The sequence below is a fragment of the Stegostoma tigrinum genome, chromosome 50 (assembly GCF_030684315.1).
Source record: "Stegostoma tigrinum isolate sSteTig4 chromosome 50, sSteTig4.hap1, whole genome shotgun sequence".
In the NCBI taxonomy this organism is placed as follows: Eukaryota; Metazoa; Chordata; class Chondrichthyes; order Orectolobiformes; family Stegostomatidae; genus Stegostoma; species Stegostoma tigrinum.
This window is the reverse complement of record NC_081403.1, coordinates 8,717-25,866: the sequence shown is the minus strand read 5'-3', so window position 1 is coordinate 25,866 and position 17,150 is coordinate 8,717. Positions and strand designations below refer to the sequence as shown.

Here is a 17,150-nt window from a genome sequence, read left to right as displayed (position 1 = left end):
TTAATCTCTGTTTCCTAACACTCAACCAATGCTATATGCCCTTTGCCATTTGGCTTCTGATGGGGGAAGGAGGAGGAGGAGGAGATGAAACCAAGCCCCACCATTCCTACAGTCATCATAAAGGGGGACATTTGATTAAACCATCAAGTTGACCCAATGTACGAATTAGGTTAAAAAGAACATTAAATACACACACCAGCTTTTCTCATTAACAACAAAGTCACTATTTATTGGAAACAAACTTTCAGCTAACAGTGAAAAAGCAAGTAAATGAACCTTGACGGTCTATAACTGTATGACTTGAACTCTACCCCTTTCAAAATGTCATTCCAGACACTCAGAACCTAGGCACAGCATGAACACTGTGGGTGGATAAAAGCCAAAGGAAATACAGAAACACAGTGATAGAACCAGCGTTGATCACAAAGCAGCAATGAACCATTTTGTTTCGGTTCCTCCTGGCTCTTTATAAATGATGAGGTTGTGGAGGGAGCAGCTCGACATGTTTTTGATTCATTCTTGGGATGTGGGTTTTGTTGGCTTGGGTAACCTTTATTGCCTTTAAGCCCTAAATGTTACAACACTTTGTGCTCATCCAAATACTTATTGAAGGTTCTGAGGCTTCTTGCCTCAACTACTCTTTGGGCAGGGCATTCAGATTCCCACCACCCTCTGCATAGAAAAAAAGACTTTTCTTCAATTCCTCTCTAAACTTCCTTGCCTTTCTTTTTAAAATTATGCCCCCTTGTCATGAATACCAGATTTGTCCTTGGCTGCTTTGGGAAACGAGAAATGCAATTGCTTCGCCACTCGCGAAAATCTTTGCATCCTCGCTCTCCACTGGAGTCGTACCTGAGGACTGGAGAGAGGCAAATGTAATTCCTCTCTTCAAGAAAGGAAATAGGGAAATCCCCGGAAATTACAGACCAGTAAGTCTCACGTCTGTCGTCTGCAAGGTGTTAGAAAGGATTCTGAGGGATAGGATTTATGACCATCTGGAAGAGCATGGCTTGATTAAATGCAGTCAACACGGCTTTGTGAGGGGCAGGTCATGCCTCACAAACCTTATTGAGTTCTTTGAGGATGTGACTAGAAAAGTTGATGAGGGTCGAGCTGTGGATGTGGTGTATATGGACTTCAGTAAGGCATTTGATAAGGTTCCCCATGGTAGGCTCATTCAGGTCAGGAGGAATGGGATACAGGGGAACTTAGCTGTCTGGATACAGAATTGGCTGGCCAACAGAAGACAGCGAGTGGTAGTAGAAGGAAAATATTCTGCCTGGAAGTCAGTGGTGAGTGGGGTTCCACAGGGCTCTGTCCTTGGGCCTCTACTGTTTGTAATTTTTATTAATGACTTGGATGAGGGGATTGAAGGATGGGTCAGCAAGTTTGCAGATGACACGAAGGTTGGAGGTGTCGTTGACAGTGTAGAGGGCTGTTGTAGGCTGCAGCGGGACATTGACAGGATGCAGAGATGGGCTGAGAGGTGGCAGATGGAGTTCAACCTGGATAAATGTGAGGTGATGCATTTTGGAAGGTCGAATTTGAAAGCTGAGTACAGGATTAAGGATAGGATTCTTGGCAGTGTGGAGGACAGAGGGATCTTGGTGTGCAGATACATAGATCCCTTAAAATGGCCACCCAAGTGGACAGGGTTGTTAAGAAAGCATATGGTGTTTTGGCTTTCATTAACAGGGGGATTGAGTTTAAGAGTCGTGAGATCTTGTTGCAGCTCTATAAAACTTTGGTTAGACCGCACTTGGAATACTGCGTCCAGTTCTGGTCGCCCTATTATAGGAAAGATGTGGATGCTTTGGAGAGGGTTCAGAGGAGGTTTACCAGGATGCTGCCAGGACTGGAGGGCTTATCTTATGAAGAGAGGTTGACTGAGCTCAGTCTCTTTTCATTGGAGAAAAGGAGGAGGAGAGGGGACCTAATTGAGGTATACAAGATAATGAGAGGCATAGATAGAGTTGATAGCCAGAGACTATTTCCCAGGGTAGAAATGGCTAACACGAGGGGTCAGAGTTTTAAGCTGGTTGGAGGAAAGTATAGAGGGGATGTCAGAGGCGGGTTCTTTACACAGAGAGTTGTGAGAGCATGGAATGCGTTGCCAGCAGCAGTTGTGGAAGCAAGGTCATTGGGGTCATTTAAGAGACTGCTGGACATGCATATGGTCACAGAAATTTGAGGGTGCATACATGAGGATCAATGGTCGGCACAACATCGTGGGCTGAAGGGCCTGTTCTGTGCTGTACTGTTCTATGTTCATCCACGTTGACCAGCTGACTGAAATCAATCTAATCCTATTGGCCAGCATTTGGCCCCGATCCCTCTAAACCCTTCCTATCCGTGTACCCATCCAGATGCCTTTTAAATGTTATAATTGTACCAGCCCCCACCACTTCCTCTGGCAGCTCATTCTGTACACACGGCATCCTCTGTGTGAAAAAGTTACACTCAAGGCCCCTTTTATATCTTTACCCTCTCACCTTAAACCTGCGCCCCTCTACTTTTGGACTCCCCCACCCTGGGGAAAAGACCTTGACTATTCACCCTATCCATGTCCTTCATGATTTTGTAATCGTCTGTAAGGTCACCCCTCAGCCTCCAACGCTCCAGGGAAAATAGCCTCAGGCCTATTCAACCTCCCCCTGTAGCTCAAACATCCTTGTAAATCTTTTCTGAACCCTTTCAAACTTCCCAACATCTTTTCTGTAGCAGCGAGACAAGAACGGAATGCAGTATTCCCTAAGTAACCTCACTAATACATCCACAACACAACATCCCCGACTCCTATACTCAATACACTGGCCAATGAAGGCAAGTGTGCAAAACACCATCTTGTCTACCTGCAACTCCACTTTCAAGGAACTACGTACCTGTACCCCAAGGTTTCTCTGTACACTAACAATCCCCATTCAGTGTATAAGTTCTGCCCTGATGTGCCTTTCCCAAAATTCAGCACCTCACATTTATCCAAATTAAACTACATCTGCCCCTCCTTAGCCCATCTGATCGAGGTCCGATTGTACTCTGAAGTAACCTTCTTGGCTGTCCGCTACACCTCTAACTTTAGTGTCACCTGCAAACTTACTAACCATACCTCCTATTTTCACATCCAAATCATTTATATAACTGACCAAAAAAAAAACTGTGGACTCAGCATCAATCTGTGGGGCACACCATTGGTCACGGGCCTCCGGTTTAAAAATCAACCCTCCACCACCACCTCCTGTTTCCTGCCTTGGAGTCTTTCTTGGTTTAAAACAGAACTTTTTCCCCCCTTTTCAATTCCAGCAGTTCAAGGAGTTTTTTTAAAAATTAGGAATCACAGGGAGGTAATAGCATGGTGGTATTACTGTTAGAGTATTCATCCAGACAACCAGGCTGCATTCTGGGCACCTGGGTTCAAATCCCTCCATTGCAAACGGTAGCATTTCAACTGTGTAAAAATCCGGAATTGTTTTGAATAAATAATCTAGCGATGACCAGGAAACCATTGCTGATTGGTTGCCCCTAGGGAAGGGAGCTGCTGGTCTACACGTGACTCCAGTCCCACAGCATTATGGTTGACTCTCGGCCCACAGGGCTATTGGAGATGGGTGACGAACGCTGGCTTGGCCAACGATGCGCAAATCCTCAGACTGAATTTAAAAACAAAAAGTCAACTTTGGAGAAACAGCCAAGCAAAGCTTTCAAAGAGATAAGACACAGGATTTCATGCTTTGAGAACTGGGAAAATCTGCCTTAGAGAGGGCTTACAACCTTTGATGATTGTTGCCTGGGAGCCTGTTCTAGCCTGAGCCTTAGAGACTCAGGGCTCTAGTAAAGAGTTAGAAGCTGTCAGCCTCTCTCCTGCTATCCTGTGCTCAGTTCAAGCCTCTCCGAGCCTGGTAAGGGCTTTCAAAAAGATCAATATTTCTGCCACCTTGGTAAAGCTGGAAGAGGTGGACCACAAATGGGCCAAGGCAGCTCAAACCCAAGTTTACTGCGATGAGAACTGGCCATCTATCACCAATCTCTGGCTATCAGCGACTCAACAGAAGAAATAGCGAGACGTTACTTGGTGGGTTGTAATTTTTATTTCCCTTTGGCTTTTTGAACAATCGTCTCTGTCTTACTGTGTCAACAATGTACCTGTCGTGAGATCGAGGAGATATACTTTAATTCCAAAAACCACAGCCTGGTAGTTATTTAGCTTGTTGAGATTAGCCAGAGGCAGTGAGAGGGTGAGTAACAAAACATTCCTGTAGAGTTTCCGGAGAAACCTATCCCCACCTCAGACTGCTGTACAGCCTCTCTGCCCACGCCCTGACACACACAGACACAGAGCAGTTTATCACAGGCGCCCTTGTGAAGATGTACAGGCAGACTCCCGGTGCTGGACAGTCTAATTGACACCTCCGTTGGAGCACGTCCTCGTTCGCTGATCATTCTCTGCGTATGGGAATGGGACCAAGGAGAAGATGCCTGCACTGACACAGTGAGGGTGTCGGTTTGGGGGGGGGGGGGGGGGGGGGGTGTGCGCGGAATAGCACAGAGATAGTTGCAGACAGAGGGTGGACAATGATCCAGGTTTGGGAACGTGCTGCTGGACTCAAGTTGTGGGGTGGGGTGGGGGGGGGCTTCAGTCCCGCTTACAGGGGGCAAGACCCTGCTCATCGTCCGTCTGGTCCATTGCTGCCATGTTACGAGCGGCTGTGATCAGGTGGATAACGCTGATGGCAGTTTTGATTGCACAGATCGGAAAGGAGCAGTACAGGAGCAGCTGGAAGAAGTGGATGTTCAGCAGAGGCACTGCGGACAGACAGACAAAGAACTGCGATTACATTGAGCAGGACAGAGCTGGAGCTCCATCTCCACAGCCACACCCAATCATCCTGCTGGGAACGACTGAACACCTACAGTACAGTGTAACGATCATCTTTACAATGTTCTACCTTTATCGAATCGGAACTGAAACAGCCATAGAGTCAGACAGCATGGAAATCAGGACTGCTTTAAGAACAGAGGATTTTGGTGCATTTTAAAAGCTGGTTACCTGGCATTCAGCCTAAGTTTCGATCACATTGCTGTTGCTTCAAGCGGTACAAGGGAGCCGATTACAGGGTGAGCCAGAGACAGAGATTCGAGGGTGGGGTGGGCAGGGGGAAAGCGTTGAGAGGTCTGGCCAGCAACAAGTAGCTGAGTGGTCTGTGTGCTCCCCAGATCAAGTTTGACCCGGCCAGTGAAAACAACCTCCCTGCATCTGTCTTATCTGTTTCTATAATCTTCCGCCTTCATTCTTCTAAATTCCAATGAGTACAGTCTACTCTATCTCTTCTCATAAGCCAAAGCTCAACTCCAAGAGTTGACAGAGTGAATCTCCTCTTCACCCCCTCCAGTGCCAGTACATCCTTTCTCAAGTAAGGAGACCCAAACCGCACATAGTACTCCAGGTGTGGCCTCACCAGCACCTTGTACAGCTGCAGCATAGCCTCCCTGTTTTTAAACTCCATCCCTCAAGCAACGAAGGACAATATTCTATTTGCCTTATGCCTTGTCAATAGCAATGTTCCCAGGTAACAGAACAGCTTGTGGATGTGAATAAGGTGACCAGAAGCCATTGGACTTCTGAAAGGGAAGGTGCTATTTCTGCTCTGCAATTTATATAAAAAAACCTCAAGCCCAAAAGAAATCCAGTTTGTTTCCCCTTGTCCATTCATAGAACATAGAACGGTACAGCACAGTACAGGCCCTTCAGCCCACGATGTTGCGCCAAACTTTTACCCTAATCCTAAGGTCCATCTAACCTCCACCCCTACCTTACAGTATCACCTATATACCTAATTGATACTTAAATGCCCCTAATGACGCCCACTCCCCTACCTTCTCTAGCAATGCATTCCACTCTCTACTCTGAGTAGAGAACCTACCTCTGATATCTCCCCGATATCTGCCTCCTTTCACTTTAAAACTATGCCCCCTCATAATAGCTACCTCAACACTAGGAAAATGTCTCTGGCTGTCTACTCTATCTATACCTTTGATCATTTTGTATACCTCCAGTAAGTCACCTCTCGCCCTTCGTCGTTCTAAAGAGAAAAGCCCTAGCTCTCTCAACTTTTCCTCGTAAGACCTTCCCTCCATTCCAGGCAACATCCTGGTAAATCCCCTCTGTAACTTTTCCAACACTTCCAGATCTTTCCTGTAATGAGGCAACCAGAATGGGACACAATACGCCAGATGCGGCCGAACCAGGCTTTTGTATAGCTGGAGCATAACTTCACGGCTCTTGAACTCAATCAATCCTTCCATTAATGAAAGCTAACACACCATATGCTTCTTAACAAGTCTATCCACCTGGGTGGCAGCTTTCAGGGAACCGTGAATGCGAACCTCAAGATCCCTCTGCTCCTCTGCACTGCCAAGAATCTGTTAACCCTGTATTCTGTTTTCAAGTTTGTCCTTCCAAAATGAATCACCTCACACTTTTCAGGGTTAAACTCCATCTGCCACTTCTCAGCCCAGCTCTGCATCGTATCAATGTCCCTTTGTAACCTATAACAGCCCTCCGCACTGCCCATAACGCGACCCACCTTCGTATCGTCTGTGAACTTACTAATCCACCTTTCCACTCCTTCATCCAAATCATTTACAAAAATCACAAATAGAAAAGGACCCAGAACAGATCCTTGTGGTACACCACTCGTAACTGAGCACCATGTTGAATATTTTCCATCTACTACCTCCCTTTGTCTAAGGGTCAGCCAATTCTAAATCCAATCTGCCACATTTCCCCCTATCCCATGCCTCCTTACCTTCTGCATGAGCCTACCGTGGGGAACCTGATCAAACACCTTACTTAAATCCATGGATACCACATCCACTGCTCTACCTTCATTCATGTGTTTAGTCACCTCTTCAAAGAATTTAATTAGGTTTGTGAGGCATGATCTACCCCTCACAAATCCACGCTGACCATCACAAATCAAACTGTGCCTATCCAAGTGATCACAAATCCTATCTCTCAGAGCCCTTTCCAATAATTTGCCCACCACTGACGAAGACTAACTGCCCTGTAATTTTTGGGGTTATTCCTATTCCCTTTTTTTGAGCAAGGGAATGACGTTTGCCTCTCTCCAGTCTTCCGGCACTATACCCGTGAACAGTGAGGACGAAAAGATCATCGCCAAAGGCCCTGCGATCTCTTCCCTCACTTCCCTTAGAATCCTTGGATAAATCCCAGCAGGCCCAGGGGACTTGTCTACCTTCAACTTCCTCAAAATTCCTAACACACCTTCCTTACTAAAATCGACTCCCTCTAGCCTACCAGCCTGTTTCACACAGTCCTCCCCTACAACTAGGTCCCTCTCAGTCGCGAATACTGAAGTGAAGTATTCGTTAAGGACTGCTCCTACCTCATTGGGCTCCAAGCACAAATTCCATTTACAATCCTTGATCGGCCCTACCCTTTCTCTGATCATTCTCTTATTCCTCACGTACATGTAAAAAGCCTTGGAGTTTTCCTTGATCCTATCTGCCAAGGTTTTCTCATGCCCCCTTATAGCTCTCCTGAAGCTCCTCCCTGGATAACTTGTGTCCCTCTAGGGACTTTTCTGTTCCTTGATTCCTAAACCTTATATAAGCCTCCTTCTTCCTCTTAACCAGTCGATCGGCCTCTATTGAGAACCAAGGCTCCCTCACTCGACTGCATCTTCCCTGCCTGCTAGGGACAAACATATTGAGCACACAAACTATGCATTCCTTAAACAATCGCCACGTTTCAATAGTGCGCTTCCCTGACAGCATCTGTTCCCATTTCATGTTACCCAGTTCTTGCCGAACAGAATTATAATTACCCTTCCCCCAATTATAAACCTTACCCTTCTGTATGTACATATCCTTTTCCATGACTATTGTAAAAGTAACAGAATTATGATCACTCCTGCCAAAATGCTCCCCTACCTACAGGTCTAACACTTGCAACAAAAACAGTTGCTGGAAAAGCTCATCAGATCTGGCAGCATCTGTGGAGGAGAAAACAGAGTTAACGTTCTGGGTCCGGTGACCCTCGCTCAGAACAGTTCTGATGAAGGGTCGCTGGTCCCGAAACGATAACTCTGTTTTCTCCTCCACAGGTGGTGCCAGACCTGATGAGCTTTTCCAGCAACTCTGTTTTTGTTCTAGGTCTAACACTTGGCCCAGTTCATTGCCAAGCATCCCTGCAAGTTGTGGCTTTTAACTGAAAAAGTCAGAGAATTTTAAGTTGTGAACCAGTTGCTCTGTGCCTCCTGCAGGTAGTCAAAGTAACTTTGGAAGGAAGAAGGCGGCGTAGCAGGTCCTGATAATTATTTCAGTGAGCCCTGTGGACAAGGACCATTGGAAGACCTCGGCAGTCTGTCTATAGCACCAATGTTCCAGTTTTGTGTTTGCATGAGAGCGAAGGAGGAATATTATTACCGCTTAGCTGTAACTAGTAAAATTGAGTGTTGACAGGTCAGAAATTTTACCGAAGACTGAATTTACTCTCTTATAAAAAGCTGTAATTCCCACTCCGAGCAGAAATCCGGACTGTACTTTTCTGGGTATGAAAGTCAGGTATATTGGGGGCTTCTGCACCTTTTCATAAAAGCCACTGGGCCAGGATGACTCTGGGAATATTGGGGCTCAATTTCCAGGCTGTTACCCCAGTGAGACATGGGAACAGAATGAGACCATTCAGCCCATGGTGTCTGTACTGCCTGAAAAAACTAGCCACCCATTCTAACCCGACATTCCAGTCCCTTGTCCTGTGCTGTCCAGTGCCTCAGGACCAGAACTGGGTCCCTTTGAGATTGCTGCTTGTCCCCCCCCTCAAACTAGGCAGCCATCCAACATCTTCTGGGCATAAATGTTTACTTTTTTCATTGAATTGTGGGGCATGAGCGGCCCTGGCTGGGCCCAACGTTCATGTCCTCTCCCTAGATGCCCCTTGAGAAGGTACTGAACTACTGCAGCCCACACACTGTAGGCTGACCCACAATGCCATGGCGGGGAGGGGGGGTGCAATTCCAGGATTGTGATCCAGCCACCCCAAGGGAACGGCGATACATTCACGAGTCGGGATGGGAGTGGCTCGGTGGGGGGGGGGGGGGGGGGGGGGGGGGGTGCTCCCGTGCATCCGCTGCCCCTTGGCCATCCCGGATGGAAGTGGCCGTGGGGGTCTGGAAGGTGCTGCCCGAGGGTCTTTGGTGAATTTCTGCACTGCCGACGGTTTTCTGCACACTTTGGAGAGACAGGAACGGGAGTCCATTCTCCCGGTCAAACGAGGACTGTTCTGTTACATTTCGCCAGAAACAACCCCCCCACCCCCACACACACAGCGGATAGAATGACTTACTCTTCAGCTCTGCTTCGAGCTGACCCAGCTAACTACACAGAACGTAGGGTACAGGCTCCATCGCTGGCTCAGTAAGTACTCACCCATCGGGCCCTCCACAAAAGTCAAGATGTAAAGCATAGCATAGAAAAGTTCATTGCCAGCACACATCAGGAACAGCACTTTCTACGGAAGAACAGAAGAAACACATGCGGTGGTTGGGGGGGTGGGGAGGGGAGAGAAAGAGGGGGGAAAAAATATCAGTCGCTTTGCAAACCTTCCTGCAACAACAGCACGATAAATAGAGAGGAGGCAATGATCAAACTGAACAGCAGTGCAACACTGAAGGGCTGAACGGCCTGCTCCTGATGTCAACGTTTTTAACCTGGAAAACATCAGCTTCCCAGCTCAGGTCACGTAATCGGAGAGTCATCCGACATGGAAGCAGGCCCTTCGGCCCAACTCACCCATGCTGGCCCAAGTCTCCTAATCTAAACTAAACTGGTCATTGCATAAACAGATGGATAATAATGGAACAGTGTAGGTTAGATGGGCTTCAAATTGGTTTCACAGGTCCATAAGACATACGAGTGGAAGAAAGGCCATTTGGCCCACCGAGTCCACTCTGCAATTTAATCATGGCTGATGGGCATTTCAACACCACTTCCCTGCACTCTCCCCGTAGCCCTTAATTCCTTACAAGATCAAGAATTTATTGATCTCTGCCTTGAAGACATGTAACGTCCCGGCCTGCACTATGCTCCGTGGCAATGAATTCCACAAGCCCACCACTCTCTGGCTGAAGAAATGTCATCTCATTTCAGTTTTAAATTTACCCCCTCTAATTTTAAGGCTGTGCCCACGGGTCCTAGTCTCCCGGCCTAACGAAACAACTTCCCAGCGTCCACCCCTTCTAAGCCATACATTATCTTGTAAGTTTCTATTAGATCTCCCCTCAACCTTCTAAACTCGAATGAGTACAAACCCAGGATCCTTAGCCGTTCATCGTATGTTAGATCAGCGCAACTTTGAGGGCCAAAGGGCCTGTACTGCACTGTAGTGTTCTATGTTCTAACCCAGTCCCATTTGGCCCCGATCCCTCTAAACCCTTCCTAGCTGTGTACCCATCCAGATGCCTTTTCAATGTTATAATTGTACCAGCCCCCACCACTTCCTCTGGCAGCTCATTCCACACATGTACCATCCTCTGGGTGAAAAAGGATCCCTTTTAAATCTTTCCCCTCTCACCTTAAACCCAGGCCCAGCAACAGAGGAGCAGGAAGGCTGACGTTTCGGGTTTCCGAGGAGGGGTCTAGGCCCAAAACGTCAGCTTTCCTGCCCCTCTGATGCTGCTTGGCCTGCTGTGTTTATCCAGCTCCACACGGCGTTATCTCAGATTCTCCAGCATCTGCACTTCCTACTATCTCTTAAACCTACGCCCCTCTAGTTTTGGGCTCCCCCACCCAGGGGAACATACCTCGGCTATTTACCCTGTCCATGCCCTTCGTGATTTTATAGATCTCTACAAGGTCACCCCTCAGCCTCCAACACTCCAGGAGGAAAAAAAAAATCCCAGCCTATTTCAGACTCTCCCCGTGGCTCAAGCCCTCCAACCCCGACAACATCCTTGTCAATCTTTTCCAAACCTGTTCGACTTTCGCAACAGGAGAAAAGCCCAGAGAAACACACCGGTTCTTCTGAATTTAGCGAGCATGGGGTGGAGGTGCACAGGGCACAGAGATCGTGGAGTTTGAGGATCGACTGAAAGGTTTCAGCTGTGGTTGTGGGGGGGTGGGGGCTGGTGGGGAGACGCGGCATGGGAGGTTGGCCGGGTTTGGAGGTAAGGAACAGATGGAACAGGCGATTTGCTGTCGGGGAAGCAGGTTCGTATCTGTGGGATATTGACACCTGCACTGGGGAAGGAGGGAGCTGTTCCGAAGGGGCTAAGTGAACGTCACTTGGGCCAGGGTCCCGGCAAATTGTGTAACCACATCTGTGGATAGGGATTTAAACTAAATTTGGGGTGGGGGGGGGGGGGGGGGTGGCCGAAGGTTCAGTCGCATGAAAAATTATAAAACCAAAAGTGAGAGCAGGATCGCAGGCTAGTGATGGGGTTATTTGTAACAGAAACCGAAAGGTGGGGTCAGAACGTGAGAACGACATGTCATACCAGGGAACTACAAAAAAAATGTGTAAGGAAACGCGATAGTGAACAAACTTCGAGACTTTGAATCTGAAAATACAAAGCCAAATCAGGAAAAAAAAATTCGCCAGATTCTGTATACAGAGATCAAAACTGAGGGAGCATATTTTAAGGTGACAGGACAGAGGTTTAGAGAGACAGGGACCGGTTTTCATCTTTCAAAAAAGACAGCAGTTCGCATGTGGCACGAACTTCCTGAGGAAGTGGTCAAAAACAGAGAAACATAGTAGACAGGAGCAGGAGGCGGCCATTCGGCCCATCGAGCCTGCTCTGCCATTCTTCACGATCATGGCTGATCGTCCAACTCAACTGCCTGATCCTGCTTTCTCCTGCCCCGACAACCTCCGTCCCACCTCGCCCAAGCGCTATATCCAGTTGCCTCTTGAATACATTCAGTGTTTCGGCATCGACTAATTCCTGCGGTAATGAATTCCACAGGTTCACCACTCTTTGGGCGGAGAAATATCTCCTCATCTCTGTCCTAAATGGTCTACACTGAATCCTCCGACTGTCTCCCCTGGTTTTAAACACACCCACCATCGGGAACACCCTCCCCTGCGGCTATCCTGTCCAGTCCCTTTAGAATTTATGAGATTCCTCCCCCAAATTGAGCCACTCCCCATCCCGATTTGGAAATATATCCCCGTTCCCTCAATGTGGCTGGGTCACAGTTCTGGAACTCCCTCCCCAAGGGTCAACCCGCAGCACATGGACTGCAGCGGTTCAAGAAGGCAGCTCACCCCCACCTTCTCGGGGCGGGGCGGGGGTGGGGGGAGGTGAAGAAACTAAGGGCTGGGCAAATCAATGCTGGGCCCAGCCAGCGACACCCACATCCTCAAATGAAATGAGAAGCAGCGCAGGCAGGTGGGACTAGTTTAGTTTGGGACTTATGGTGGAGAGGTTCCTCCTCAGCTCAGTCCTAAATCTGCTCCCCCACCATCACTGCACACCGCCCCCACCCCGACGCCGAAAGTGGTCTCACCGTATTGGTGTAGTAAACCCGTAGGATGGGATTTCCACTCAGGTCAATCTTCTTGTGACTGCTGCTCCCCTTCATCAGGGTACTGCACAGGAGATTGTGAAACTGGGATTAGGAGCAGTCCTACCCGTGCCCCCCCACCACCCCCCAACAAACCCCACCCTGTCCTTCCCTGCCCCAGGCCCCATATCGCCCCATCCTCCCGCAAACCAACGCCCAGGCCCCGTTCCTGACCTGTATGGACCTGGTTTCCCCGTCCGCCAACCAACCCCCAAACCCCATTCTCAGTCCGTATCACCACACCCCCCCCCCCCCGCCAAGTCTATCCCCCATCCCTGTCCCTCTTCCCCACCCCCCCCCCCAACCCCAGACCCCATTCTCAGCCTGTATCGCCTCCCCCCACCCCCCCCGGTCCGCCCACCCCAAAGCCCCCCCATTTCCAGCCTGTATGGACCTGGTCCTCCTTGACACCGTCCGTCCCTCCAGGCCCCATATCGCCCCCATCCTCCCCCCAAACCAACCCCCCAGGTCCATTCCCAGCCTGTATGGACCTGGGTTCCACCCCCCCCCACCTAAAACCCCATTCTTTGCCCGTATCGCACCCCCCCCCCCCCCACCCGGTGTTTCCCCCCAGCCCATGCCCCAGGCACCACCACACCCCCCCCCCCCCCCCCCCCCTCGCCCCCTCCACGCCACCCACCCACCCATGCATGCCCCAGGCCCATATCCCTGGGGTGGATTTGGAGGAGTATGACCGACCTGTGTAAGTGTAACCAGTGGCTGCTGATGTCCAGAGACATACTGAGCTGGAACAGGAAGGCGTAGCGAGGGTACAGAGCGAGAGATTCACCAACAAACACATGGTGGCACAGCGGTCCGTCAGCATATCCAACATCATTCCAAACCTGCTACCTGTGGGGGGGGTGGGGGGGGATAGGGATGGAGGGACACCGGCGGGCAGGGAGACTGAGATAGTAAGCTCACTGAACAGCAGCAATTAACCTTCACCCAGAGGAACTGAGACCCCCCCCCCCCCGCCCCGAACAACCCCCAGCCACCCCTCCTCGGTAATCTGTCCCAGACACAGCCCAGTCCACACTCGCCACTTCCTCAGAGTGAGTCAATACCATTGCAGAGCCCCTCCTTCGCAGTTTATAACCTCTTCCAACCATCGGGCAGAAGATCCAGAAACTTAACACCACGCGGGCCCACAAGTTCAGCTTCTTCCTGTTATTAGGATGCCGATCGGACCTTTTCTAACTTCAAAAACGGTCAATCCTGCTCTGTGCAGCGTAACCCCGCGCTGTCTGTCCTCGTTTGCTACCCTGCGCTGCTCGCAAAACAGAACTTTTCACAGTACTCAGGCAACACGACTGCAACACATCGAAAGCGAAACCCTCGCCGACAGGGAACGGTTCTAAACCTCCCTCCCGTCCCCACTCGAGTCGGAGAGCCTTACATTGGTTGAGTAACCGAGCAGCGTGGCCATCGAATGAATCCAGAAAGGCACTGACTAGATAGAGGCCTATGGCCAGCTTTGGGCTACTCGGCATAAAGTAGAAAGCAGCAAGGGCCAGGAGGATGCGGCTGTAACCTATAACAGAGAGAGAGTGTGTGTGTGTCAGCAAGAGGGAGATGCCATTGACAACTGCATCGAGCTGGTGACAGCATAGAAACTAGGAACTGGAGGAGGCCATTCAGCCTTTCAAGCCTGTTCTGTTGTTCTAAGTGATTCCATAGAGTCATACGCCACAGGATATCAGTCCAACCGGCCTGTGAGCCCACCCCCAGATATCCTAAGCTAATCCAGTCCCATTTGTCAGCACTTAGCCCGTATCCCCTCCTATCCACATCCCATTCCAGATGCCTTTTAAATGTTGTAATTTCTCCACCACTTCTCTGGCAGCTCATTTTATACTCACACCACTCTCTGCGCAAAAAAATTGCCCCTTGGGTCCCTTTTAAGTCTTGTCCCACTCACCTCAAACCTGCGTCCTTCTAGTTTTACACTCCCCGCGCCCCCTCCCCCCATACCCTGGGGAGTAAAGACCCTGTCTATTCACCCTATACATGCCCCTCATGATTTGATAAACCTCTATAAGGTCACCCCCTCAGCCTCCGATGCTCCAGGGAAACAGCTCCAGCCTCTCCCTCTCAAACCCTCCAACATCCTTTTAAATCTTTTCTGAACCCTTTCAAGTTTCACGACGTCCTTCCCGGAGCAGGGAGACCGGGATTGAACGCAGTGTTCCAAAAGCGGCCTCACCCATACAGCAACACAACCTTCCCAACTCCTACACTCAATGCATCCCACCTTTCCACTCCTCCCACCTCACTGACCAAACCCCACCACTCCCTCCCTGCACTCACCTATCACCATCCGTCCGACCTTCCCCAGCCCTCCTCTCTCTATTTCTGAGCTCCATTGCCCCGTTCCCCCACTTCGGAAGAAGGGTCCAGCTTTCCTGCTCCACCAACTCCACACCAGCTTTGTCCAATCCCTTTGCCAAATTAGTTTCCCCAGCATCATTTTCTCACAAAAAAAACAGCATACCTTCATTCTGCCCTCTCACTAGAACTCAGTCTCCCTAACATTTCAGAACATTTGTGAGGACAGAACAAAAGCCTGAAGTCATTGCTCTGGCCCTCGTTATCATGTGCCCACACTGTAAGGGATGTAAACTTGTCTTCACTGAGCTGTTTCACTTTCTCTATTTACAGAAGCTTTTACAGTCACTTTTTATGCTGTTTTTTTCCCGTCTGTAGACCATTCACTGTCCTCTTTAACTGGATTCTAAACTACTCCCAGACCTGAAGCTAGTTAATGAATCCTTTCCATGGCACAGTAGCCAGTCAAGAACTGCCTGCTTTATGATTAGTCATAAAAAAACACCATCAGGTACGAACTCCGGAAAATCCTTAAACCCACACCCCATCAAATTAGACCCAATCACTGAGTCAGCCCCATTATACCCGACTCCCGAGACTCCAACCGCAACCGCAACCCCCCCACCCCCCGAAACCGATACCCACAGACACAGTTCACTGACCAATGAGGTTGGGCACAAACAGGAAGACGCTGACCATGTTGGCGAGCTCTCTCAGTCGCTCAGTCCCTGTCACCGTCTTAGTGGGAGTCTCACAGAGAGTATGGAACGCCTCGCTTGTACAAGGCTCAGCGTCCTGAGGATATCTCAATGACAAATCCCTGTGTGTCTCTATCTCTCTGTGAGTCCCTCTGCCTCACAATGACAGAGTGTCTCTCTCTCTCTCTCCCTCTGAATGACAACGTCTGTGTCTCTGTCCCTATCTCTCTCAATGAGTGTGTGTGTGTCTATGTCTGTCTGTCTCTCTCTCCCTCCCTCTGAATGACAACGTCTGTGTCTCTGTCCCTATCTCTCTCAATGAGTGTGTGTCTGTGTGTCTATGTGTCTATGTCTGTCTGTGTCTGTCTGTCTCTCTCTCCCTCTGAATGACAACGTCTGTGTCTCTGTCCCTATCTCTCTCAATGAGTGTCTGTGTGTCTATGTCTGTCTGTCTCTCTCTCCCTCCCTCTGAATGACAACGTCTGTGTCTCTGTCCCTATCTCTCTCAATGAGTGTCTGTGTGTCTATGTCTGTCTGTCTCTCTCTCTCTCCCTCTGAATGACAACGTCTGTGTCTCTGTCCCTATCTCTCTCAATGAGTGTCTGTGTGTCTATGTCTGTCTGTCTCTCTCTCTCTCCCTCTGAATGACAACGTCTGTGTCTCTGTCCCTATCCCTCTCTCTCAATGAGTGTGTGTCTATGCCCCTATCTCTCTCAGTGAGTGGAGAGTGAGTGTGAGTGAGTGTGAGTGAGTGTGAGTGAGTGTGAGTGAGTGTGAGTGAGTGTGAGTGAGTGTGAGTGAGTGTGAGTGAGTGAGAGTGAGTGTGAGTGTGAGTGAGTGTGAGTGAGTGTGAGTGAGTGTGAGTGAGTGTGAGTGAGTGGAGTGTGTGGAGTGTGTGGAGTGAGTGGAGTGAGTGGAGTGAGTGGAGTGAGTGGAGTGAGTGGAGTGTAGAGTGAGTGAGTGTGAGTGGAGAGTGAGTGGAGAGTGAGTGAGTGGAGTGGAGTGGAGTGGAGTGGAGTGGAGTGGGAGTGGAGTGGGAGTGGAGTGGGAGTGGAGTGGAGTGTGAGTGGAGTGAGTGAGAGTGGTGAATGAGAGTGGAGAGTGAGTCTCTCTCCCTCTGAGTGACAATGTCTCTGCCCCAATGACAGGAGCTCCCTGCCTGCAAACCCTGTGAGTGTGAGTGAGTGAGTGAGTGAGTGAGTGAGTGAGTGAGTGAGTGAGTGAGTGAGTGAGTGAGTGTGAGTGAGTGAGTGAGTGAGTGAGTCTCTCTCCCTCTGAGTGACAATGTCTCTGCCCCAATGACAGGAGCTCCCTGCCTGCAAACCCTGTGAGTGTGAGTGAGTGAGTGAGTGAGTGAGTGAGTGAGTGAGTGAGTGAGTCTCTCTCCCTCTGAGTGACAATGTCTCTGCCCCAATGACAGGAGCTCCCTGCCTGCAAACCCTGTGAGTGAGTGTGAGTGAGTGAGTGAGTGAGTGAGTGAGTGAGTGAGTGAGTGAGTGAGTGAGTGAGTGAGTGAGTGAGTGAGTGAGTGAGTGAGTG

General features: G+C 49.5%; 1 protein-coding gene across 1 annotated transcript; it reads right to left on the bottom strand.

The window, feature by feature from the left end:
* Window positions 1-254: 254 nt before the first annotated feature.
* Window positions 255-15,934, bottom strand: cdipt (CDP-diacylglycerol--inositol 3-phosphatidyltransferase (phosphatidylinositol synthase)). The gene is given in 7 exon segments (XM_059643258.1): window positions 255-4,800; window positions 9,448-9,529; window positions 12,529-12,610; window positions 13,285-13,363; window positions 13,366-13,437; window positions 13,985-14,119; window positions 15,576-15,934. Coding segments are annotated over 7 exon segments (657 nt in total). The 5' UTR covers window positions 15,613-15,934; the 3' UTR covers window positions 255-4,630.
* Window positions 15,935-17,150: the final 1,216 nt, after the last annotated feature.